This window comes from Phascolarctos cinereus, unplaced genomic scaffold (genome assembly GCF_003287225.1).
Source record: "Phascolarctos cinereus isolate Bilbo 61053 unplaced genomic scaffold, phaCin_HiC Scaffold_4;HRSCAF=312, whole genome shotgun sequence".
NCBI classification, from domain to species: domain Eukaryota; kingdom Metazoa; phylum Chordata; class Mammalia; order Diprotodontia; family Phascolarctidae; genus Phascolarctos; species Phascolarctos cinereus.
In genome coordinates, this window is record NW_027555847.1 from 77004810 (window position 1) to 77032037 (window position 27228).

Sequence of the window (27228 nt, forward strand, 5' to 3'; positions counted from 1 at the left end):
CTTAGCAAGAAGGGTCACTTCTGCACCGCTTCCCAGACGATCTTAAATAAATCAGATTTTATTAGCCACAGTTTCCTCAGCTATTAAATAGGGTTAACATACTTCGCAGGATTACTGTGAGGATTATATGACACAGTAAGTGAAAACACCATGAGAATGTTAGCTATGATAAACCAAGAGTGTTATCCATGGAGTCAACAAGCAACTGAACTATTGTTGCATACCAAATGGGCAAATATTGAGCTTAATGACCAATCATTTTGCTGGCGTTATTTACAAGGAAGCAAAAAAACTGAATGGACTTATTGGAAGGATGCCTGAGCAAAGCTGTGAGACTGAAGAATGCACCTGCCAACATTGCTGGCCTATCTTCTTTTGCAGGCACTAAATTAACTTTGTCACATTCTGGAAGTGAAAGCAACACATTATGTTTTCCAGAAATCTGGCAAACCAGAATATTTTCTGTGAACATCACTTGGTCCATCATCGTTCTACAACGTTTGAGGAGTCTCTATCACAGAGGCACATATGGTCTTACCATTTATATACCTTTATTTTAATTGTCTATAATTGTCCCTCTTGTCTTAGAGTGGAAATACCCTATCCTTCCTTTCAAAATTCCCTCCCTGCTTCTAGAAAAATTGCATAATATGCATTTTATTTAAGTTGAAAGAAAGCATGTTTGTGTTTTAAGATGGTTTGAGAAGAGAATTTCAAAATACTCCAAGAGATAGGCAGAGATATCCCTGAGAGGGATAAACATATCCATGGCTGAAAATCACTCATGTAAGTTATCAGCATCATTTATTCTTTCTGGTAACTAGTTATAATTAAATAATTAAATTATGCTAAAAATCAGTAACTCTAAAAGAGTCAGACATTGACACCATCAGATAATGATTTCAAATTTCCTCTTTGTTTATTCCATTGCCTTTTCTTTACTTCTTCTACAAAGATTGCTTTTTTTTTAATTTTTATTTCATTTTGGTCACATTACTGTCACCCACCCATTAATGATAGCATTTCCTCTCCATTATACATATATCTAACCTCATCAAATATATATGTTCCTAAAAAGTTAATTTCTGAAATTTGAATCATATTTTCCATATTACATATTTAAATCCCATTAAAATTGTTAGATTTTTTACCCCAATTGGACCCGGGTGCAAGAAAAATACACTGAACATGATTACCATATGTAAATATTTGAATGGTTCTATGTAAAAGAGGAACTGACCTTTGTTTGGTTGTCCATCGAGAAAAGAACTTGGAGAAATGGGTGAAAGTTTCAGGAAAGCAAATTTGAACTACATAAAGTAAAATTTCCTAACAATCATTGCTGTCCAAAATTAACAGGCTGCTTCAGGAAGTAGTGAGTTCTCCCATCACTAGAGGTCTTCAAATGGAATCTAGATGACTGCTTGTTGGGATGCTTTAGAGAAGATCCCTGCTCAGGCATGTGTTAAGCTAAATGATTTATACAGGATCCCTTATAACCGAGATTCTATGGCTGTGAAATATATATTCATGTTCAAGTCATCATTGGTGATGTCTTGACTTGAAAGTGAATTGGATTTAAGTGAGGCAGAGTTGCACAGTCATGTGCCTCTCTTCCAGACTCATAAAAATCCTTTAGCAAAACAAAAATCAGGATGATTGTGGATGTCCCAGGATGCAGTGGACGACCTTAGTGTCTTTGATGTCTAAACAAGCTGTAAGGTTCCACAGTGCCTGCTTCAGCCACTCTTATGGCCATTGGAACAAATTGTTCTCATCTACCTATTCTGCCAGGGAAAGTCTTCTCATGCTTGGGATAGATATCCCCCTAACTCACCAAAGTGTTTGAGTCCTGTCAGTCACCCTCAACCTGGTTTAGCCCATCTGCCAAGACAGTTTTACTGGGGTGTGGCTGCTGAGCATGCTATAGTTTCTTGGAGTCACAGGTGAGAGTTTGGTGGCAGGTGAACACCAAAGGTGGATGATTAGCCCTGAAATTGGCTTGGCAAGCCCTCATACCAGAAGTGCTAGTCCTCCCTGAATACCCCATACACCCTTTTAAATGTGTGTGTATCTACACACACACACACACACACACACACACACACACACACACACACACACACACACACACATATGTATATGTATTTATGTGTGCATGCATATACATGTATGTGTGTGCATGCATACACGTGTGCATATACACATGTGTGTTTGTGTGTGTGCATATAAACTGTGTGATCCTAATTATGAGGGAACTGCCAATCCATATCGATGGAGAGGTGCTCCATAGATACATATATATGCATGTCTGTATACATACATACATGTTGCTGTGATTTTATCAGTATCAATGTGGAGAACTCCCAGTGTAGAACCTCCCTGTGATGATGAGGATTAGCAACTCCTCTGTAACTTAGGCTCACAGAATCATAGATTCAAAGTTGGAAGGGAAATTCCTTAGAGTTCAAGTGGTCCAACTCCCTCAAGTTGCAGATAAGTAAACTGAGAACCAGAGAGTTTAATAGCCTGCCCAAAGTGAGCTAGGTAGTTAGTGGTCATGGAGGGCTTCTAACCCAGATCTATGATTTCTGATCTAATATACTTCCCACACTGCCTCCCTTGTGATCTTGCAGAATTTCCTAGGGAACTAAGAAACTACATGACATGCCCAGGGTCACACAGCCAGCTCAGAAATAGAACTTGAACCCAGATCTTCCTGACTTTAAGGTAGATCTTCTAGCCATTTAGGTATAGTTGTTCAGTCATTTTTAGTAATGTCCAACTCCTCATGACCCCATTTGGGATTTTCTTGGCAAAGATACTGGATTGGGTTGCCATTTCCTTTTCCAGCTCATTTTACACATGAGGAAACCGAGGCAAACAGGGTTAACTGACTTGCCCCAGGGTCACAGAGCTGGTAAGTTATCTAAGGCTGCATTTGGACTCAGGTCTTCCTGATCCAGGCCTGGCATTCTAGTCACTGTACCATATAGCTGCCTCCCAACAATAACCACAAATCTAGACATTAAGCTATATTCTTCATGAAAAGCTATGCTTTAAAAAAATGCAGAATGGTCCTATAAAACAATACTAATTCTCAAGTAAGTTACAAAGCACAAATACTGCACTGGAAACTTTCCATAAATTCCAATTTCCCCAACTGTAATTGAATTATTCTTCAAGGTAAAGTGTTCTAGTGATAAGCACTAAACCATGTATGAATTTTAAATAACTATATATGTACCCAAATGCATTTAAAATAAGGTCCATTGAAAGTCATGGTGCAAAGAATGGAGCCTGTCTTAGAAAAAGTGATGATGGAGAATGGAAATATTAGACTTTTATAAATCCAATAACTAAATAATTTGCACATTCAGGTATAAAATGCAGTAAGAAACGTCTTAAACTGCCCATATATGAAGATGATTTTTAATACATATGTAAGTATGCCTTGTTTTAAGAAACTATAACATTAAATCACCTAAACAATTAAAAAACAGGTAAACTAATGGGTGATTAACTGCATCAGAAAAAGGACTTAATTTAGTTCACAAAAAGATTTCTTTGAATATTGAGATCCCACAGTATATTTAGATGTCTGCCATAAATCATTAACTATTCAGTGGAAACATGGAAGGTCAACAAGCCTGAATTTAAAATGTTAGAAGCATATTCCTACATTCCCAAAAGAAAATACAATTTAATTTAAAAAATTTTAGTGTGTACACATTTCTGGAAGACACTGGTTGCTTAAGGAAGGGCACTCCCTAAGAGACAATGGGTGTTCCCTAACCCCAATCTTATCACACAGATTAGAACTAGAATAATAATTATCCCTCCCCATTACTGAAAGAACAGCTTAAAAAAAAGGCAAAAGAAGTTGAAGACAATCATGGTAAGAAAGATACATCTTTTCTCATTTTCATATTCTTACCTTTGAATGTGAGATATTTGCTTCTAGAATATTATTGATGGTTTCTTCTGAGATAGTGGTGAAAGAACGTAACTCGTCTCTTAACTTGGTGACATTCTGCACACAATCCTTTACTCTCACATCTGGAACATTGCCAAAATGAAACTATTTATAATACTGAAATGTATTAATGGTTAATGGTGGGTTAGGGGGAGGGAGATTGGACATAAAACAATTATAATCATAGTGTATTGCATTTATTTCACATGCACCCTTGAAGATTTCTAAATTTTACTGAAAATTTCTTATTACAACTCAGAATTTAACAATTCCAATCCATAAGTTTTACTGAGTGCCTACTGTATGCAAGTCTAGGAGATGAGAACACAAAGCCAAAAACCAAAACAGTCCTTGCCCTTTTAAGCTTATTTTCTACTGAAAGGATACAGTACATATAAGAGGAAATCGATACAAGGTGATTCAGAGAGGGAGAAAAAATTAACATCTGGGGGCATCAAGGAAGCTTTCAAAAAGGTGATATAGGAATATAATCTTGTAGAAAGAGAAGGAATCTGAAAGAGGAATATGAATTCCCAAAATAGGGACACAGCTAGTTGAAATGTACAGAAGCAGGACATGGAACATTGAGTTGGGGGAAGAACTAGCAGTCTCATTTGGCTGAAACAATGCTCTCAGAAACAGTACATACACTAAAGTTTCCTTGCCATATTATCTTCTATGTTTTTCTTAGCTCATCTGTCCAAGCGTCATCAAATTTCTGTTCTTTTGCAGCTAGGGGACACACTACATAGAACTCTGAATCTGGAGTCAGAAAAATCTGAATTCAAATCCAGTCTCACACACTTAGTTTATGACCCTGAGCAAGTCATAAACTCTTTTCACCTCAGTTTCCTCATCTATAAAATGGGGGTAGTAATAACAGTACCTTCCTCCCAGAGTTGTTATCAAATGACATAATATTTATAAAGCACTTCGCAAACCATAAAGCACTATATAAATGCTAATTACATTATTATTCCATTTTTAATATTGATTATTATCATTCCATTATTTTTAAATTAAATGCCCATTTTACAGGTGACGTAAGCAGCTGAAACTAAATACTCATTTGACAGATAAGGTAAGAGCAACACAGACGATAACATGACAGAAATATTTAGAAATATTTATAGTCTAAATTTGATGGCTCAGAGTGTTTTTAAGATTCTGTATTCTAAAGTCATTACTTCAACAGCAAATGAAATTCCATATCATTGCCACACACAAAAAAAAATTACTGCAAATGAGAATTCCCTTTCATATGTAGATAGAAGTGCGTAAAATAGAATACATATGTATAACATTTTACTTGACTCTGTGGTGAAGAAAGTTTCTTAACATAAATCAGAAGTATAAATATTCTTCTAATAGGTTTTCATAAGAGAGAGGTATAATGGTCCTCAAGCTTACAACAACATTACTGCCATGGAGGCAAGATTGTTCAGGGTGGAGGGGAGGGGAAACTATATTAAGAGACAGAGAGGAACTAAATTTCAACCTAGGCTTGAGTCTAAATTCTTGTTTTCCTATTTATTACTTATATAGCCTTGGGTAAGTCATTTAAACTTTATGAACTTTCCTTTTTTCATCCTCAAGATGAGCGATTTGGACTAGATGACCCTCAAGCTCCTTAGAGCTCAACACCTACGCTCCCATGTTCGGTGGGTAAGATTCCTGTCGACCTGCTTGTATTTTATGAAACCTGCCACAGAAAAACTTCACTAAAGCCTACCTCTACCAGTGGCGTGGTCATAAACCTGCGTTTTTAAAAGGCCAGCAGAATGTAAGTCTTGAGAGATCAAATCAAACTGAAAAGGCCAAGTACACGTCAAATAACATACTGAGTGCTAGATGTCTGAGGACCAGCCTAGCTAAGTCTGGAAAGACTCATCATCAGGTGGACTACAGGATGATGGATTCTTTTGGCCACAGCCAAATCTTGAAGACCACCTACTAAAGCAGAGAGGGATAATGACCTGCTTGGATGGCAGGAATGTCACCATGGACAAAATCACAGGTCCCCAAAGTATTTCAAGAGAAAAGACATGTCTTGCTCATCACTGAAACCTCGAGATGACACTTTCCAACACCAAAAAACCACTCTTAACACATCTCTCTGTATTGTTCTTATCAGAACAATAAGATATCCTCAAGGGCTGACTTCTTAATGCCAGAGCCCAGCAAACCATTTAGGGTTCACCATTTTTAAGCCAAAAATTCCTGTAATTATTTGGAGGAGTTGTGCTAATAATTTATGCTACTATGCTTTAAAATGTCAGAAAACAAAAGTCAAGAGACTGATTTGTGGTTTCCAGTCTCCATGAGGCTTAACAAAAAACAAGTAAAAGAATGTCTTCATATGTCTTCCCTAGAGATCTGTTTAGCAGAATTACAAGTAATGCAACCCAATAGCAGTCACTGCCTATTAATTAACTGAGTCTGAGGAGAAGGCACATTCCTAATAAGTGCATGAGGGAATGATAGTAGACCTCATTAAGCACATAGTAGGGGCACAGTAAATGTTTGCTAAATGTTAGATTGAACTGAATCATCAAATACTAAGGACTACAGGAATAGCAATAGTAATGTTCACATCTGGGACATACATACCTAGAACCAAATTCTATCAGGATCTGGTATAGCAAAAAGAGAACTATAGAGCACTGTCCCTGAGGTCAGGAGGACCAGAGTTCAAATCCAGCTTCCAACACTTATTAGTGGTGTGACCCTGGGCAAGTCATTTGACCCCAATTGCTTCAAAAGAAAAAAAAAGAAAAAAGAAAAAAAACTGTCCTCAAAGCCCAAGGATCCAGGTTCAAATTATGGCTCAACCATATCCTACCTACATGACCTTAGGCAAGCCATTTAACATCTGTAAGGCTCATCCTTCTCTCCTGGAAACTGGGATAATAATACTTTTTTCTTAATAGATTGTTGTGAGGTTCAAAAGAGATAGTTACAAAAAGCACTTTGTAAACCTTAAAATGTTCTAGAAATGTCAGCTACTATTTTCCTTTTTCCACATCATTAAGTTTTCATTAAAATCTGCTTGCTAGTGGCAGCCTTAAAGTATTCCTTTATAGTTGGTAAATGCCATGATAAACATTAGATGGCCAGGGAAACAGTTTAGAGCAATGAAGATTACAATGAGGAGTCCAGAAAAAAAAAAATGTCGCTCTCTCTGCCTCTAAACTGTCTGCTGAATATTTAGGGTGTGGCTCCATTATCTAGTAGTTTTTCTATTACCAGAACACTGAACAGACAATAAGCCAGCATGACGTAAAGTCACCTGAAGTAATCTGGAAAACAATCGGTAAATAATCGTATGGTAAAGTCAATACAGGAGAATTTTTTTACAAGAATTGATATTTGCAAGGGTATAGAATGTGATGTGAAACATGGTTAATGGAGGGGAGATGAGCAGACCAAGGCTGTTACTAAGTGAAGTATAATTAATTCCTTCTTTACCATCTAAGTGCAGCTGGTGCTTCCCAGTCCAGTCCTAAGGGATCCTTTCTTTAAGGATTTCCCATTTCGGTTCAGACTGGCCAAAAAAGATCCAGAATCACAGACTGTGGGAAATAGAGCGAACCTTAGAGTCCAATCCCCTTCACAGATGACAAACTCTGAAAGGTGAGGTGACTTGCCTCATATCACACAGCTACTTAGTAAGTGGCAGGGAGAGATCAGAACCCAGGGACCACATCCATTACTTTCTTCACTCTATCATAGTATCTCCTAACTGAGCCTAGAAATACTCAAGCATTTATGATGCTTCCTTTACCCATAATATAATATGTAGATACACACTAAATGCTTTACAGGTGTGGCATCCCTTCTTCCATTTTCATTATATTTTCTTCTTTAAGTAAATGTATGAAAATGATGCCTCATTTATTTTATTTGTTGGAAGAAATCCAGGAACTTACCCCTAGTTACACTGAAGTTGCTAAGAAAAGCCGTAATGGGGTGTCCTGATAAATTTCTCAAGGCTTTTGGCCAACCTAAAATGACAAAAAATGAATGCTAAATTAGGCAAGATAAAACACTAGAAATTATGTTGGAATGAACGTGACTTCCTGAGTTCCCAGGAGATGGGCTGGATAACAAGATAATTAGGCACCAAGCCTCTTCTGACACTATCTGCTTATGTCCATGAATACGCTATGGCAATACATTTTCTCTTCAGACTTACTGCCAAGATGAACCAAGGGAATAAAGATTCATGATGAATAGTTTTAGACTGAATGCTTTCAATTTCACTTCAATGTGAAAAAAGGACAGAGAAGAAATATCAAGAACTAGGACAACAAGGAACCTAGGAGAATACTGTTACCTCTAAGTCATCTGCAGAATACAAAGTGTATATTTCCTCATCTAGTGGTTTTCCCGTTTTCCAAACATTAAATGAACACTAGAGAAATATGCAAGCAACCCAGAGTAATTGGAGAACAAAAACAAATCTGGGATCCTTATTATGAAACATGCCTATTCTTGTAATTATTATGAAACAGCCTCATATGGTATAGGGAAAGCTTTGAAGTCAGGAAAACATGGACTTAAGTTCCACCTCTGACATCTCCTGGCTTTAGGACCTTGGTCATAAATTCATTTTGTAAATTTATAATTTCTAGGAAACTGTAAAACTACAAGTTACAGAATAAATACTAATTTGCATTTATAGGGAAAGTTTCCTTATCAGGAATTTCCTGCACCAATGAATTCATGGGTTCGGAGCAAGAAAGAAAAATTAGAATTTCATCATTTTCAATTTAAAAAATTGAACTATCAAATTAAATAAAAATCTGGCTTTACTTTTGCACATGTTGTTGCACAGTTTCTAACATCAGATGGCATTCACAGTCTCTGGCGGTAGCATTTCCCAGGCTTCTCTTAAAATTTTCCAAGGTACTAGAAAGCTTGCTGCTGGTATGCAAAAGGCTTTCACAATGTCCATGATTGGAGGAGACCAAATATTTTCAAAATCCTAGGAAATATAGTGATGGCAAAGGTAAGAAGCATGTGTGTTGACATATTTTCATTCATTCCAATTAAAAGACATGACTTCATTAAACATAACCTAAATGTTGAGTTTGTATGGTATCCCACAATTAAATTTGAGTGGCAATTTAAAGATGCTAATGAGATAGATAATGCCACATGATAATTTTTTTTATTTTGAAAAAAGGAAAACTTCACTAGCATAATTTACTAGTCTTAAACTATGAAAAGCAGATAGCTATGAGTAGGTTTTTAATTAACACTTTCATAACTCACCAATAAAGCCAGAAAAAAATACTGTTAAATTTAAGCTCCCCAAAAAACTAAGTTCCAGCATATCATAGCATGGCAGTCTTGATTGTTTTCATTAAAAAGACAAAACAAAGGGGAAAATGCAAATGAAGCACTGAAAAAGCAGAGTACTGGATTAACAAATCTACAAACCTGGTAATGGCCATGAACCAAAGTAACTCCTCGTACAATGGATAAGAGGAGATGTCTTACTAATTGATCCTTGCAGCTCAGAAGACTACACAAAATGTCCCCAGTAAAAGCAGGCTCTTCTAAAGGAAGGAACACAGAAGAATAAGTAGTAAAAATTAAATCCTATCACAAAGGTGTTTTCTAAAAGAAGGAAAACCTCTGAGGATCTAGGGGTAAAAAACAAAATCTACAACATATATAAGAAGAAATAAGATTACAAAAACATTGTGAATTACTCAAATGAAACTTCAAATCAATTGCATAAATTTTTATTAAGAATTTACAAGGGCAATTCCAGAGCCAAGATGGTGTAGTGAAGCAGGAACTAGCCTGAGTTCTCCCAAACTCCCCTCCGACAACTTTGGAATAATACCTCAAACCCAATTGTGATGCATTGAAGCAGATTTCCAGTCCAGGACATCTTGGAGGGTCAGCAGAAAAATTCTCTCTCTAAGGTGGGAAGGGAACATGCAGACCACACCTTAGAGGATCCACCAGCAAGGCTCCACCCCGCCACGTAAGACATCATTTCTATATACTACTAACAAAACCCAGCAGGAAGTAATAGAAAGAGAAATTCTAGTTTAAATAACAACTGTAAACAATATAAAACATTTGGGAGTCTGCCTGCTAAGACAAGCCTAGGAACCATACAAAGACAATTACCAAACACTTTTCACACAAAGTCAGATATAAACAATTGGAAAAATACTAAATACTCACAGGTAGGCCAAGCTAATATAATAAAAATGACAATTATACTTAAATTAATCTACTTATTCAGTGCCATACCAAACTACCAAAATTTCTTTCATAGACCCAGAAAAAATAATATCAAAATTCATCTGAAAGAACAAATGGTCAAGAATATGAATAGAATGAGGAGAAAATGTGAAGAAAAGTGGCCTCGTTTCAACAGATCTCAAGCTATATTATACAGCAGTAATCATCAAAACAATCTGGTACTGATTAAAAAACTGAGTCGTGGATTAGTGGAATAGATTAGGTACACAAGGTACACTTGTATATGACTATAGTAATTTAATATTTTATAAACCCAAAATCCAAGCTTTTGGGACAAAAACTCATTATTTGACCAAAACTGCTGGGAAAACTGGAAAACTGTATGGCAGAAAATAGGTATAAACCAACATCTCACACAGTATACAAAATAAAGTTAAAATGGGTACATGATTTACACATAAAGGGTGATACCATAAGCAAATTAGGGGAACATGGAATAGTTTACCTGTCAGATCTATGAAGAAGGGAAGAATTAAGGAACAAACAAGAAATTAATAGCACTATGAGATGTAAGATGGATAATTTTTATAATGTTAAATTAAAAAGATTTTGCACAAACAAAACCAAAGCAACAAAAATTAGAAGGAAAGCAAAAAATTGGGAAATTTACAGCAAGTATTCCTGATAAAGGCCTCATTTCTCAAATATGTAGAGAACTGAATCAAATTTATAAAAACACGAGTCTCTACTAATTGATAAATGGTCAAAGGATATAAACGGGCAGTTTTAGAAAAAGAAATTAATGCTATCTGTAGTCATATGGAAATGCTTTAAATCACTATTGGTTAGAGAAATTAAAATAAATTAATTTTACAGAAAAGGAAAGTGATAAGTGTTAGATGAGATGTGGGAAAACTGTGGCACTGTTGGTGATGTGTGCATTGTTGGTGGAGTTGCGAACTGTTCCAACCTCTGGAAAGCAATTCGGAGCCATGCCCAAAAGACTATAAAATTGTGTGTACTCTTTGATCCTACAATACCACTAGATCTGTGTCCCAAAAAGATCCAAAAAATGGGGAGGTGGGAACACCTATTTGTACAAAAATAGTTATGGCAGCTTTTTGTGGTGGCTAAGAATCGGAAAGTGAAGAGATGTCCATCATTTGGGGAATGTCTGAACAAGTTGTGGTATATGATTGCAATGGAATATTACTGTACTATAAAAAAATGATGAGCAGGATGCTTTCAGAATATTGTACAATGAAGGACTGTGAATGTCCTAGCTCTTCTCAGCAATACAATGACCCAAGACAATCCCAAAGGACTCATGATGAAAAATGCTATCCACCTCCAGAAAAATAACTGACAGCATCAGAATACAAACCAAGCATACTATTTTTCATTTTCTTTCTCTTTCTTTTTTGGTTTGAGTTTTCTTCCACAAAATGACTAATATGGAAATATGTTTTACATGATTACAAATGTATAACCTATATCAGATTGCTTACTATCTCAGGGAAGTGGAAGCGAGCAAGAGAGGAAAAGAACTTGTAACTCAAAACTTTTTTTAAAAAATGAATGTTAAAAATTACTTTTATATGTAATTGGGGGAAAATATTATTTTAAAAAGAATTTTGGTTTGGAACACTGTGCTAAGTTCTGAGAGAGGTACAAACTTGGGTCCTGAGCCTCCAAGTGCTGTGCGAGTGGAAAGATGTGTGCTAGATAATAATAGCTAGATGGATGCAAAATTGATTAAATGGACAGATTACGAAGTGTAGTCATTAATGGATCAGTCTCAGCTTGGAGGAAGGTGACCCAATTTGTTGTTTGTGTGTGTATGTATGTTGATTTTTTTTAATGATCTTCTGGGGTTCAAAACTTTTATTACTAATTTGGATAAAAGCTTAGATAGCAAGTTTATCAAAACTTACAAATGATGCAAAGTTTTGAGGAACAGCTTACTTATTAGATAATGGAGGCAGAATCTGAAATGCATAAAGATCCTTTGAAGGAATTAGGAGTGTTTAAACTGGAGAAGAAATTTTGGGGGGAAATTGTTAGCAGGCTGGTCATAAAAGGCCTAGTGAGGCCCATATAAGATCCTGAAGGGCATCTCTATATAACCAGCCAGTACCAGGTACATATATGAGAGAAATGTGAAGTATTGGGAAAGTGATACACAAAGATAGTTAGGACTTTTTTGAAGACCCCATTATTTTCCTCCCTTGGAAGGAAAAGTCCACAAAAATTTATCAGAGGCCTATTATATCCCTCAGATAGCATGAAGACATAATGCATGAACTGAAATTTCTAGAACCAAAGTTTGCCCGGGATCAAAATAAGAACCAAAGAAAGTAGATCTAGGAAAACCATGCAAGGTCAATCTATAATTCTCAAAGCAGAACCCATCACAACATAATCTAAAGAAACATCCTGACAAGGCTCTCTCTCTCCTTCTAACCTAAATCCTCAGTCCTTGAAGAAAACATCCAGAAGCTCAATAATCATCCTCCATAGAGTTATCTAACTTATTTATGCTGAAAATAAACAAATGTTTCAAGGTAAAACAAGAAAAGAAAGAGATAGAAATATAACAAAGAATACCTCTACAAACCCCTACCATCAGAACAAATGATGCTTCAATGATATGTATGTGGTTTGTATTCTGGGGGAAAGTAATTGACATATATGCACCTGCATGTGTTATGTGTACACAATTGAAGAGTAGAAGAAAGTCATTTTGTACTCTCTCTCTCTCTCTCTCTCTCTCTCTCTCTCTCTCTCTCTCTGTGTCTGTCTCCCTCTCTGTCACTGTCTCTGTCTCTGTCTCTGTCTCTCTCTCCCTCCCTCCTTCCTTCCCTTCCTCCCTCGTTCTCCCCTTCTCTTTCATTAAAGACAGAAAATCTGCCTTTACTTTTCCCCTATTTTTCTCAAGAAAATTACAACTTCTATTCTGTCCACGATATTCTGTGTGTGTCATCTCTTTCTTATGAACCTTAATCCTATTCATTTCATAGAATCAGAGTTAGAAGGGATCTCAGAAGTCATGTGGTCTATCTCATTTTACAATTGAGGAAACTGAGGTCCAGAGAAGTTTAGCAGTATGGTTCAATGAAAAAGAATACTGAGATTGAAGTCAGAAGACCTGGGTTCAAAATCCAGCTAATCTATTTATTCCTAGTGTATCCTGGGCAACTCTCTGGAACTCAGTTTGTAAAAAATGACAGGAGTATATGACTGAGGTCCCTCAATCCATCACTTACCCAAGGTCCCACAGGTAGTAAACATCAGAGACAAGATTTAGAATCCAGGTCCTCTGAACTCAGAGTCAGTGCTCTTTTCAAAGTACCACGCTGTTCCCTTTTATGTATGTCTTCTGTGGCTGACAGTGATATGCCAGAGGTGGTGTTTGAGTTTACCATTAAAAGATAGTATTCAATAGCTGGTGGCTCAGAGGGTATTCTAAGAACAAAGAATGGAGGAGAGATGAGAGTTCCGGGCATGTTCAAGGGAGAGGAACAGTTCAGTTTGGCTGAAGCATAAAGCATATGGAAGGAAGAGGAAAGTTGAAAAAGGTCAGCAGCACTGGACTTTGGAGAGTCTCAAAAACAGGAGGAAGAAATGGCAACTTTACTTTGTAGGCAATCTCATGGTGCATTTAAGCAGTCTCTGCTCCATTTTAAGTTGTTGCTTTCAATACACCATATTTTGCATGATGTAACTGAAATGTATCTTTTGAAACTCATTTTTAAGGATCTACTTTTAATGGTTGTGTTTCTGACATGAGGCATAAAGATATTTTCCATGAGTGCCAAAATGTTGGGGGGTTTTTTAGAAAGTGACTTCTCAACCCAAAAGAATATAAGCTTCTTGAGGGCAGGGAATGTTTTGTCTTCATTTCTGTCTTTGTGTTTCCAGTGCCTAGAAGAGTACCTGGCCCATAATAGGTGCTTAATAAATGATTGTGGGATTGAACTATTAAATTACTTTTTTTGTAATTCCTAGGAGTTGTTACATAAGCATGTGTATAGACTACCAGATTAGTCCAAAACCCTCATTTTGCTGCAGCCCAGAGAAATGGAATGATTTGTCCCAGATCACATGATGAATCAGTGACCAAGCTGGAACTAGAATCCAGTTCTCTAGATTCCCAGGCCAGCATTCTGTCTACAATGAAGCTTCAACAAATTAATATAAAACATGACTCCCAAAAACCCGGCTTTTGGAAAATACACTCCATCATTTTTTTTCTTCTTAAGCCTTATATTGCATATTTTAAAGACTCTTATTTTTTAAAAATGCTTCTCTTCAGAAATCACTTTTTTTCTTTTAGGTATTTGGGGATAAGTGACTTGCCCAGAGTTACACAGCTAGTAAGTGTCAAGTGTCTGGTCTGAGGTCAGATTTGAACTCTTGACTCCAGGGCCAATGCTCTATCCACTGTGCCACCTAGCTGCCCCTAGAAATCACTTTTTTTAAAAATGAGCAAAAAACAAACAGGTTGTCAAACACCACTTGGGGAGCATCTGTCTTTGGGGATAAATTAATCTTTGTGTCTGGGAAAGAAACCAACATTATTGCATGAACTATGCTTAAACAATTATTAATTGTCTTAAAAGAAATGACTGTACCATATTTTAAAAGCTAATTAATGTAGGCCGTATAATACCAGAGTGTGGTATTTCTTTGTCCACCTGACACTAGTCTATAGCACAACATAGCTTAGTGGATAAGGTGTGCAACTGAAAAGACTTGGGTGCAGATGCTGGCTAGCTCTGCAACTTTGGACAAATCACAACTTCTTTTTATCCAATTTCCTCATATATAAAATGAAGTTGTTAGAATTAGTGACCCTAAAGTCTCAATGATGTATCTAGAGCCAATGAAAAACAAACACACCTTTGCTAATTATCCCAAAATAATATTTTTTTTAAAAAAAGTCTCCTGGTTGTTGTTGTTTTTTTCTAACAATAATGAAGGGCTAGACTTCTCTATGACTGATATGAATGGGGAAGTAAGCTTCCCCTTCCAACAATTCTCCACCCAGAGAAAGCAATCTCAATGCTTGTTGCTTCTCAGCTTTCCTGTGCTTCTCAGAGAGTGCACACAAAAATGGGAGAAGGGAATAAACATTTATATAGCACCTACTACATACCAGACACTTTTCTAAACAGTTTTATTTTGTTAGAGTTTTTCATTTGTTTCTTTTTTTACAAATATTAGTCCATTTGATCCTCACAATAACCATACAAGATAGATGCTGTTATTATGCCCATTTTACAGCTGAAAAAACTAAAGCAAGCAGAGGTTAAGTGACTTGCCCAGGGTCACATAGCTAGTAAGTGTCTGAGGCTGAATTTGAACCCAGATCTTCCTGACTCCAGGCCCAATGCTCTATGTATCATATCAGACCTTACTTTCTATGCAAATTTGAGGAGAAACAGCATTTTGATGAAGTTTTATTATTTTACATAATGTACGTGTGTTAAGCTAAGATTTAATATCATGAATAAAAGGTAAGTGAATGAAAAATTATGATGCTTTTATTATAAAATAATGATCTCTCAAGATAACATATATTTGTTTATGAAGAAGTTGGGGTCCCTTACAGCTCTTAAATGCTAGAATTCAGCAGAATTTTCTATAGTAGCAAAAACATTAGAAATAAGGTGGGTGCCTAGCAATTGAGAAATGGCTTCAAAAAAACTGCAGTGTATGAATACAATGGACTATTATTGATTAGTAGAAATAACAGTTATGAGAAATTCAGAGAAACATAGGTCAATTTGAATTAACTAAAACAGAATGAAATAAAGCAGACCTGAAAGAACAATACATATGACTGACAATGTCAATGAAAAAATATTAAAAGGAAGCTGATCTCTGAACAAATGAAAAACCAATCATGGGAGAGAGGTAGAGGACTACTGGGACAAAATATTGGATACTTTGTCAGGTGAGACCACTGTATTGGATGTTTGTTGTTGTTGCTGTTGATGATAATGATGATGATTCTGTTGGTTTTTGCTTTACTTTTTTTTTAACCAAGGAGAGATCAATTTGTAGGTGGGGAATGGGGAAGAATTGCTAGAAATGATTGTGACATAAAAACAAAAGTCATCTATAAAATTGATTGAAAAAAATATTTTATAAGAATTATATGTAACAGATTTTTTTTAAACCCACAAATTCTTAATTAATAAGGTTGGTATAAATCAATAATTTTTCATAATATTTGACCCTCTAACCATTTCCTTGTATGTGAATTAACTTATAAGTGAATTTCTCTAAGAACATGAAGAACTAACTAATAGCTTAGAATACTTCAGTACAGAATGTGCTAGGGGAGAAGAGATTGTAATTAAATATAAAGATTAAAAATCAATTTTCTGTTACTAACAAGTCATTCCAAATATGCTATATCAATTTAGCAGCTGTAATGCAGATCTAGAAAATAAACTTAACTGGAGGTATTAATCTAAATGTTTAATTCATTTAAAAGCCATTACTTTATCCATGTATGAAGTGTCAAAATGATTATGTCTTCAACTGTGGCTGGATTCAATATGCTGCTTAGGCAATTAAAACTAAGACAGCTCCCATTGAGTGGCAGACTCAATCTCAGATTGTATAAACATGTTAGAAAGTAGTTTTTGATGATCCTAAAGAATATTTAGAAAGATGATGCTTTATTTAGCTTAGTATGCATTATTTTCATAGCAGCTTTAATTAAAAATATAGGTCTTCTTTAGAAAATTATCTACATAATTGTTACAGTTACATTTGCATTCGGAGGCAAATATGGCATTCATCTACTCTGTATCCACTGATCAAATGCCTACTGTGAGCTAGACTCTCTAGTTCCAGGGTTCTAGACCTTTTTTAATGTTCTGGACCTCTTTGACAGTCTAGTAAAGTCTGTGGACGCCCTCTTAGAATAATGTTTTAAAACAATTGAAGAAAATCCTAAAATTTAGTTAAACGTTAATGAATCTAAAGAAGTAATTTTTTTCCATCCAAATTGTGGATTCCTTAGAAAACTATTTATATGACCCTCAGATTAAAAACTATGAATGGAAATATTAATTTATATTCAAACTGCTTCTAATCTGATGAGTGGTGAATGCTATATGTTAATGACCATGATACAAAATAGAAAATGAGTATAATGGAGAAATCTATATAAGGCATTATTTAAGAGAGATTCCTTCCATCAGTAAGGCAGCTAGGTGGCACAGTGGACAGAGTGCTGAGCCTAGAATCAGGAAGACTCCTCCTCCTGGGTTCTAATCTGGCCTCAGATGCTTACTAGTTGTGTGACGCTGGGCAAGTCACTTAACTTTGTTTACCTTAGTCCTTCATCTGTAAAACGAGCTGGAGAAGGAAATGGCAAAGGACTCTAGTATCTCTGCCAAGAAAACCACAAATGGGGTCATGAAGAGTCAGACATGATTGAAATGACTGAACAATAAGACAATAACACTTCTATCTAGGGTAATGGAAGAGGAAGAACTTGAGTTGGGACATGAAGGAAGGCAGGAAGGCAGGCAGGAAGGAAGGGAAGGAGGGAGGGAAGGAAAGAAAGAAGGAAGGAAGGAAGGGAGAAAGGAAAGAAGAAGAACAAATTCTCTCTTCATAACCACAAGCAGTTGTAAAGCCTTTGTATATATCCAGAGCTATTTACTTGCCAAAAAAAAAATGAATTCAATGCTATTGCAATGCTAGTAGCTATATAAAAGGGGAGGAGAGTAAGTGGGGAAAAAAATCAGATAAGAACTGTCAATTCCTTTTGAACATTTGTGCTTGAGGGTATGCGGATATCTTCCTTAGTTCCCTTTGACTCCTCAACATGAGACAAATACCGATGCCTATTCATTCTCCCCTTCTCACTCTTCACCCCAAGCAATAGCTAACTCATATCTAGAATATTTGTTTTGGGCCACTACAGGCTACCAATTTGGAGATGTTTCTCATCCATTCCATTCTGGTGTCCTCAGTGACCCAGTCCTTTCAGAGAGAGTGAGATATCTCATAACCTTTTCCATTACTTTCTCCATCTCCAGAATTATTTTAGAAAAGAGGCAAAAGGTAAGGTCTTCCTTATGTTGCCCTTGCCTGGTGAATTGTCAAGCATAAGGAAGAGATTAAGAGTTAGATGAGACTTAGAGTCAGGAAGACCTGAGTGCAAATCCTGCCTCTGACACTTTGCTATAGGACCTTGGGAAAGCTATTTTACCTCTCCTAAGCCTCAATTTCTTCATCTATAAAATGCAGGTAATAACAGAACTTCCCTTAAAAGAATGTTGTGAGAACAAAATGAGATAATGTATTCAAATCACCTCCAAAACCTGAAAGCATTAAATAAATACTAGCTGCTATTGTTAAATTATTTAATTTAATTATTTCTTCTTATTAATGACTAGTGTTGTAGCAACTTTAATTTTTCAGGACAAGTATACACCTGTGGATTCTTAAGGGTTAATTTGGCAATGTTGGTGGGAAGAGCAGGAATAGGAAGCGAAAGACTAGAGAGAAGAAGGGAGGGGAGAATAGTCTCTCCTAGAACTCAGCCTTAGCATTGTACCTGGCACATATGCAGGAAAAGCTGACAAATGATAGTCGTTTGACTGACTGATTAGCTAACAGGGTCTCAGGCTGCCCATCCTGCCCCTGCCCACTAAGGACAAGCAATCACTCAATAAAGATCCTACTTTGTTCACATAGTAGAAGTTTTAATAAATGTTTGTTGCACAGTTCTAAATGTTGGTACAAAAAAAAAAAGATAATCCCTGACCTCAAAAAGCTTACATTCTACTAGACTGATATAGCAGATAATTAAGATAATTAAGTACAATTCAGTTAAGTGAAGAAACTTAAATGTAATCCATAACATAAGTGCATGATGATTTCAAGGAAAGGAGAAGTAGGATTGAGGAAATCGTGTACTTTGTCCTTCGTTTTCAAAGCAGACCAATGACATCACAGGGTGATGTCCTGACTCATGCATGAATTGGATTTAAGTGAAGCAGAATTGCACAAAGCCTGTTTTAAACACTGCAAACATAAGTGAAATGCTTCATGATAAAGTAATTGAGACTTTTTAAAAAAAAAGTCGTCTGCCTCACTCTTTTCTTCCAGAGGCACCAAAGCCCAATATCAAGACGAAAAGTCAAGACACCTGGCAGTGGCCTGGGATACAGTGGATGGCTTTAGCATCTTCAATGTCTGACCAAGCGCTAAGAACTCCACAGTGCCTCCTTCAGCCACTTTAATTGCCAATGGAACAAATGTTCTCATCTACTTGGTGTAGACACCCCCCTAATTCAGCAAAGGGCTTGAGGCCTGTCAGTTCCCCTCAACCTGGTTTAGTCCATCTGCCTAGGTGGTTTGCCAGGGTGGGGCTGCTGTAAGTGCTACAGCTTTTTAGAGCCACGGGTGAGAATTGAGTTCCAGGTAGACAACAAAGGTGGGTGAGCACCCCTGAAAGAGACCCTCAGCAAGTCCTCATATCCAAGGTGCTCATCCTCCCAATCACAAAAGGCCTTTTAAGGAAGGCGACATGAGTTGAGCTTTGAAGGAAGATAGGGGTTTGAAATGAGGAAAGGGAGAAGTCTAGGCTTGGGGAATAGCCTGTGCAAAGGCCAGTTTGGTTGAACTTGGCCCTTTGGGCTATTGTCTCACACCTGGCTAGACTCCAACCTTCCATCATTTGCCTCCCTTTACTCCTACTCACTCTTGAAGGAAACTGGAAGAAACCACAAAGTCAGGCTGAGTGAGCTCACTGACCATTTATGTTGTGGAATAACAAATGGGCCCTCACTGAAGCAAGGCAATCCTTTTACTCCTAGCTAATTAACTCCCAGGAGGAGTCAGTAGAGTGAAATGTATCTGGAGCCAGAGGGCCAAGGTTCAAATCCCTGCTCTGCCATTCACTAACCTGAGACCTTGAGACAGGCATTTTGTTTCTCTGATCCTCAGTTTTTTCATCTGTAAAGTGGGAAAATTAGACTAGATGTCTAAGATCCATTCTTAATTTAGACTTAGATCCTTTGATCCTGAAGCTTCCCACAGCACACCCTCTCCACCCCCACCTCTAACCTTCTTACATTTTACATCACATACACACACACACACACACACACACACACAGGAGCATACTCCTCAAACTAGTGACAATGACTTTCTTCCTACTCCTCAAACACTACACTTCATCTCCTGACCTGTGGCATTTTCACTGGCTGTCCTCCATGCCTGGAATTCTTCCTTCTCTCTCTGTGTCGTGGCTTCCTTCAAATGCCCAGCTCAAGTCTCACCTTCTACAGGAAGCCTCTCTTGATCCCACTTAATTTGGGGGTGTTCCTGTTGCTGATTATATCCAATTTTTCCTGCATATAGCTTGTTTGTGCATATTGTCTCCCCCAGTAGATTGTGAGCTCCTTGAGAAGAAGGACTGTCTTTTGCCTTTCTTTGTATCCACAACACTCAGCATGGGGCTGGACGCAGAGTAGGTATTTAATAAATGTTTACTGACTGAAAATTATGACCAGGATCAAAAATAAATACTTTGTAGAACCTCTAAAGCTCATCACAACCTATTCTCCTTAGTACAATTCCTGGCACATAGTAAGCGCTTAATAAATGTTTGTTAACTGATTGATAGTAAGAGAAAAAGAATGTGACAGCCTGGGAAATTTCTAGATAGGACAACCTAGATCCCATTGCCTTTTGGGTAATAATAGCTATGCTCTACCTTGATAAATTAATCTCTTCATTGAATTATGATTTCTCCCAACAATGCTCACTTCCATTACAATTACTCTCTTAAAAATTAATTACATAATGAAAGTGTTTAGACCTAGGTATTTGACCTGTGGCTCATAAGTCAGCTGTATTTTATCTTATCCCAGGGTGTGATCTGTAATGTTTTTAGTGGAAAAAAAACCCTAATCACCTAGCACATTTGAATTAGTAAAAGAGAAGGAGTGTCCACTTCAATGTGCAACTAATTGTCACTAGGTGCTATAGTAGCAGGCTTAGGCCAATCAATAATTTTAATTAAAATTTATTTCAATTTATTATATACTCAAAATCATACAACACATATAACTCCAACCATGTAGACGCCAGTAAAAACTTAAGTGACCGTAAAGGTATTTTAAGATGCTTTATTTGGACTTCTACCAATCTGGTACCAATTGTACCATAGTACCATCTGGATTTGGAATCAAAGGATCTGGTTTCAGATTTTTGCCCTGCTAGTACAGATAGATAGACAGATAGATAGACAGACAAACAGACAGACAGACAGACAGACAGACAGATAGATAGATAGATAGATAGATAGATAGATGTGCATACGTGTGTGTATACATATATATACATATATATGTAATACCTCATCTATAAAAGAAAGGAATTAAACTTGCCTCTCAGCTTCAATAGCCCATGATCCTACGATCTGCCTGTACAATGCATCTCTTCTACAACATGGCTCATTTCATAGATTAAGATTAACTATGGACCAAATCATATCTCACCCAACCCATTTTAAAGCCAAAGAACATACAAAAGGCATAGTGGCAATTAATTTAGATTATCTGAAAATTATCCAAAAATGGATATTAAAGTAACCCACCTGATAGGATGATTAACATATTCAAAACTGTCATCTTCACCTTCTGCAGAGTTAAGGCTATAGAGGGCTTTAAGTGCTTCTGGAAAAATTGACATATTTCCAAGACACTAACAAAGAAGAAAAATAGTCATTAAGTGTTAATGCAAGCATACCTATTACTGCCCATTAAGCTCAAGCTTCAAGAAATAATATTTCAAGTACTTCAAGAAATAGTAAGGATTAAGTCAAAAAAAGAGTTGCAACATAGATGATCACCATCTCTGTATTTTCTATTTTTCTGGGACAGAAGAAAGAATAAGACTGAAATCCATAGATAATTTCAAGTCTTATTTTAGCCAAGAGTCTTTGTCCAAAACAAAACAAAAAAAATTAACTAAAGTTGAGCTTTACCAAATTCCTGAATTAAAGCCCTAAGTCAATACTCCAAGGGAAACAGGAAAATGACTCTAGTTTTTTGAAGGCTATGTTGGAAAAAACAACACTGGCAGGTCCCACCAATCCAGAAAGGCTTTGAGAATAATCATGGTGATAGATTTTTGTACCTGCTCCCTGAGTATTATCCTAGCCAGGTTGAAAGAAACTCATCACGGAAGATTAGCGACCAGGTGATTTCTTCTGTGCCACTGCTATTCATGAAGAATATCATCTACTAAGGCTTAGAGGAATAGTAATCTGTCATTGGAAACAGTGCCCATAAGAATAAAATCACCGATCATTTGTTATCTTAAAAGGCCCTACTCAAGTCTCCCCAGCCTCATCCTCTTTTGAAGTTGTAGAGAAGTAGAAAGTGATTAAAAGGCATAGCAAAAGAAAGAAACTTAGCAATCCTGCAGGAATAAACCTGTTGTCTGTCAAATATTTGATGTAAAATAAACTATTTTTGTTTACTATATCTGGGATGAATATAAATTAATATCAACGTATCAGGAAGACTTTGTCAAGTACTGACACTGTACCAGATACTATACTAAGTTCTGAAGATACAAGGACAAAAGTGAAACAGTCCTTCTCCTCAAGGAATTTATATTCCACAGGGAGGGGGCCTGGAAAGGGGATTACAGGGACTAACAATTAACATAACTGAGGAAGGAGGGATCATGGCTAATGCAAAGTCCATAAATTTAATTTAAATAGAAAAGTTATGAGATGAATTTATTTACCAAAGTCTTGTTCTCTTTCCTCTTTAGTGTTAACCTTACCTTTTCTTTTTTTTTTTAAATCTCCACTTCCAGATTTGTGCCTAGTTCTCAGTATCTGTTGACATTGGTGAATTTTTTAAATTGCTTATTGGATATTCTCTTGGATTACTACTTAAACTGTGTTCTTTTCTGTCATTTGCATTCTCATCCATAGAGACTGTTAATTTCCCATAATTTCCAATACATATAAGGCCAAAAGGTCACTGGATTTGGAATGAGAACACCTGTTTTCCAATCTGGTTCAACTACTTACAACCTGTGTGAACCTTCCCAAATTACTTCATCTCTAGGCTTCCCTTTCCTCGTCTATAAAAAGAGAGCTTTCACCAGAAATCCTCTAAGGCTTCTTTCCATTTTAAGACTGTCATCCTCTGATTATAAGATACCCTTAGGGGGCAGAAACCTGGAAGGATGGGCAATACCTAAGAAAATCAGTCTTCTAAATTTATAATCATATCTTGTTTTGAATTGAATTTATATTATTTGGTTTGGTCATCCATTTTATTCACCAGACATGTCTCCAAATAACTTTTGGCTATTCCTCCAAATCAAATATACTCACACAGGTAAAACACTTAATACCATTGAAGATATTTAAAAGAAAATGCTGTAGGCTTCAAAGTCAATTTCAAAACAGAAAGTTCCAAAAATACTTTGAGTAATGCAAAATGCTTTGAATATCACTGAAATAAGTATATGGGCTCTAAGGATGACTATTTTGAAGGAAACAACAACCTTTTAGATGAATCAGTTGGGGTATATTTGTTTAAAAAGTAATGTATCAGGTTGATTTAAAAACACAGGGCCCACATCCTGAATTCCCTTACAAATGACTCCCCCTGCATCTGACATTTTGGTTGGGCTTCTGGTTTTCATCATTATCATCATCATCCTTCTTTATCTTCATTATTATAACAGTAATCATAATTAGCATTTACATAATACTTCTAAGTTTACAAAGTATCTCATAAATTTAATTTGTTAATTAATTTGTTAATTCTTTATATATGCGATTTGCTATCCCATTTGATCCTCACAACAATGCTGAGAAGTAGATGCTATCATTTTACAAACGAGAAACCTGAGACAAGAAGTTAAGTGACTTACTGAGGACCACACTATTACTAAGTCTCTGGGCTAGGATTTGAATTCAGGTCTTTTTGATTCCAAATCCAGGCACCTAGTTGCCTCTTTCTAGACCTCCCAGATTGCAATCGCCACCCCAATTCTCTGAATTTTACTAGAGTTGCCTGCCTTGCATCTGAATTTTTTGGTACTGCTTCTTCACAGGGGCTTCTCAAATCCTTCCTTGTCAAATTGAGACCTAGTACCCTTTTCCCTTACCTATAGCTTCCTTTAAGGAAAGGAAATAGTTAATACATTCTTCTGGGCCTTTCACTACCAAGAGCTTCACAGTATCAGGACTATGGAATAATGAGATGTGAAATAAACAAGGTCCTTCCAAATAAAACAAAATTAGGTTGGTATAAACTAATTAGAATTGTATTGATTTATGACAAAGATTAAGTTTCCTAATGCCCCAGGAACGAAACTATTGTTTAGTGATCACATTTCGCCAGCAGAAAATAAAGTAATTAGGTGCTGGCTGCTTCCTGGAAAAAAAGGAATCCATTGTTAACATATAAAAGATGACCTTACAGTCCAGCAAGTGGGTTCTATGTGCTTCCAAACACCCCAGGCCCACAGGCTAACCCCCTTTTCCTTCCCCTTGCTAAAGACCTAAAAGGCAGGAGGGAAGATGTGGAAGTCATGATTTCTTTCCTTAATAGAAGAAAGTCAAGAAATGGAGTGATACCAAACTATTAAAGTGTTATAAATAGTTGAATAAACTTCTGCTGTAGTGAATCTAAGCTGGCATCTGACATCTATCAATGTTGAGGAATGCCATATTGTGGTGGAAAGAGCACTGGATGGGAGAGCCTCCAATACTTATCAAAAGTGTGACGTGGGAAAGGTACTTAACCTTGAGCCTCAATTTCCCCATCTCTAAAACGGATACAATAAAAATTATAGTACCTACTTCACAGGGTTGTTAAGAGGAACAGGTGAGATAATATACGCAATTTGCTTTCTAGCTTTGCTGACCAGGTCCAATACAAATTTGTTATCTAATCTCAACAGGGTCTTCAGGGTCTCATAAAAATCTTTCTGCTCTTCTGATTGACACTTTTCATCTCATTCCCTATAGAAGCTGTTCTCCAAACCTCATCTCTCAACGTACCAGCCCATGTTCCTGTGTCTCTCAGAAGAAGACCTTGCCTCAGAGTTTACTGAGAATATGAGCTCCCTGAGGGCAAGGATTTTTTTATTTCTTTTTGCATCCCCAGTACTTAGCACACTGCCTGATACATAGTAAGCTCTTAATAAATATGTATTAAATTGAATTGAACTATGCTTGAACCTTAAAGTGACCTATTAATTTCAGTTATTATAGTGACGCTTAATCCATCTCTCCTTGCGGAGGAAAGCTGGTGGCTAGCACACAGGGCACTAGAGTCTGTTAATATTTCAGCCTTAAAAACAGCATTCAAATAAATTGAGAATGTTGAAGTACGGATGGTTTCAAGAATTCCCCTGCACTAGAATAATTGTTGCAGGGATGTCTTTAATTATATCACGTAAGACAGATTTGTGGGTGATGGAAATGATATAGCAGAGAAAAGATTTGCAGAGAAATGGAGAATCTTTCCAAATGGAGAACTAACTCTTCCTCCACATTAGGGCAGAGCATATAGTAGGTCAGGAATGTTTAGGAAAGATATGTGTTAAATAACTGAGACTTCAAAGAAAATGTAAGATGGCAGAGAACTAGATTAAGAAGCTAAATGACAGACATATGACCTGCTGACTCAAGCAAAAGGAGAAACATTGTAGGACAGGGGAAGACAGGTTAGCTTTTCAAACTCTAGACTGATGAAAACAAGCTTCTCACATCAAATGAATGGAGTAAAGGTCTATATTTTTCAGAGCTTTATAATTTGCTAAATGAAATAACAATAATTAGGAGGCACTAGATGGATGAGAAAAGGGATGAGGCTACCTTTGGTCGTTGGGTGGGTTTATGAGACACTTCTGCCACTGGTTTGAACTGCTTCTGGCTGTCCCTATAGTTCAAGAATGCTTTCTCTTTCTTTCATTCAATATTGATAATGTTTGAAGTAAGAATAACTTTAGAGATCAGTACAACTTGACCAGGATATCTTTTACTATATTCCTGCTGCAATTCTCTTAGAATGGGTATCCCAATGACTGGTAAAGCCCTGACTCAATTGAATTCCATCTCTCATGGTCATACATAATTTTCAGATGAAGACACTGGAGTTTATTGAATAGGGGGAGGGTGTGACTGGATCAGATCAATGTTTTAGGAAGATCAATTTGACAACTGATGGATTAGATTAGGGAGATTAGTAGAAAATGGATTAGATTAGGGAGAGATTTGAGGCAGGAAAATCAATCCGAAAGCTATGGCAATAGTTTGGACATGTAGTGATTAGCCAGGCTCCACAGCTTTGCACTAGATGTCCATCACTACTGACATGTTCTATCTCCTTATTTTCAGATCAAAGTATCCCTTACTTCCTTCAAAACTCTGCTTAAGCACTAGCTTTCCTTGTTCTCTTCCATTCTCCTAACCTTACCCTCCTAATCCCAGCACTGTGCCTCCCTAAACTATATTGTATAACTGATTAAGTAGGACATGCAAAAAGCAATAGCCATCACATGTGTTCATGACTCAGCACTGAGACAGCTAGTTTCTTTTGGGATGAAGAGTACCAACCTGGAAGTTTTCAATAATGTTTGACTTAGTAGTGAAGGGCTTGGCATTTTGACATGAAGAGGCATACTCTTTTTTGGCCACTGAGCAGGGAGACCAGACTTAATGGAAGTGACTCTGTCCTTGGGGCTCCCTTCGCTTTGGACAGCGAATCAGGTTAGAACTGTCTCAAACTGGCCCCAATGTACCAGATAGAGGGCATGATGTGACTATACAAAGTTAGGTTTGGGGCTAATTCATGTGTTCTTTCTTTCCTCACCTAACATGGATATATATCTATTTTGAGATGGACATGAGTATGAGAAGTCCAGAGGGATCCTTTTTGTCAGAGATGCCTAGAAGCAAAAGAAGAAATATCAACTGCTCTTCCAGCACTCTTGAAGAGGTC

The 27228-nt window shown here is 36.8% G+C and overlaps 1 protein-coding gene across 1 annotated transcript in view; it reads right to left on the bottom strand.

The window, feature by feature from the left end:
- ABCA13 (ATP binding cassette subfamily A member 13) overlaps positions 1-27228 on the bottom strand; it is a 482687-nt gene that overhangs the window by 396144 nt on the left and 59315 nt on the right. Inside the window, 7 exon segments of the mRNA XM_078151686.1 lie at positions 3938-4059; positions 7906-7958; positions 7960-7980; positions 8792-8930; positions 8933-8963; positions 9422-9540; positions 21843-21949. Coding sequence (XP_078007812.1) covers positions 3938-4059; positions 7906-7958; positions 7960-7980; positions 8792-8930; positions 8933-8963; positions 9422-9540; positions 21843-21949 — 592 coding nt within the window.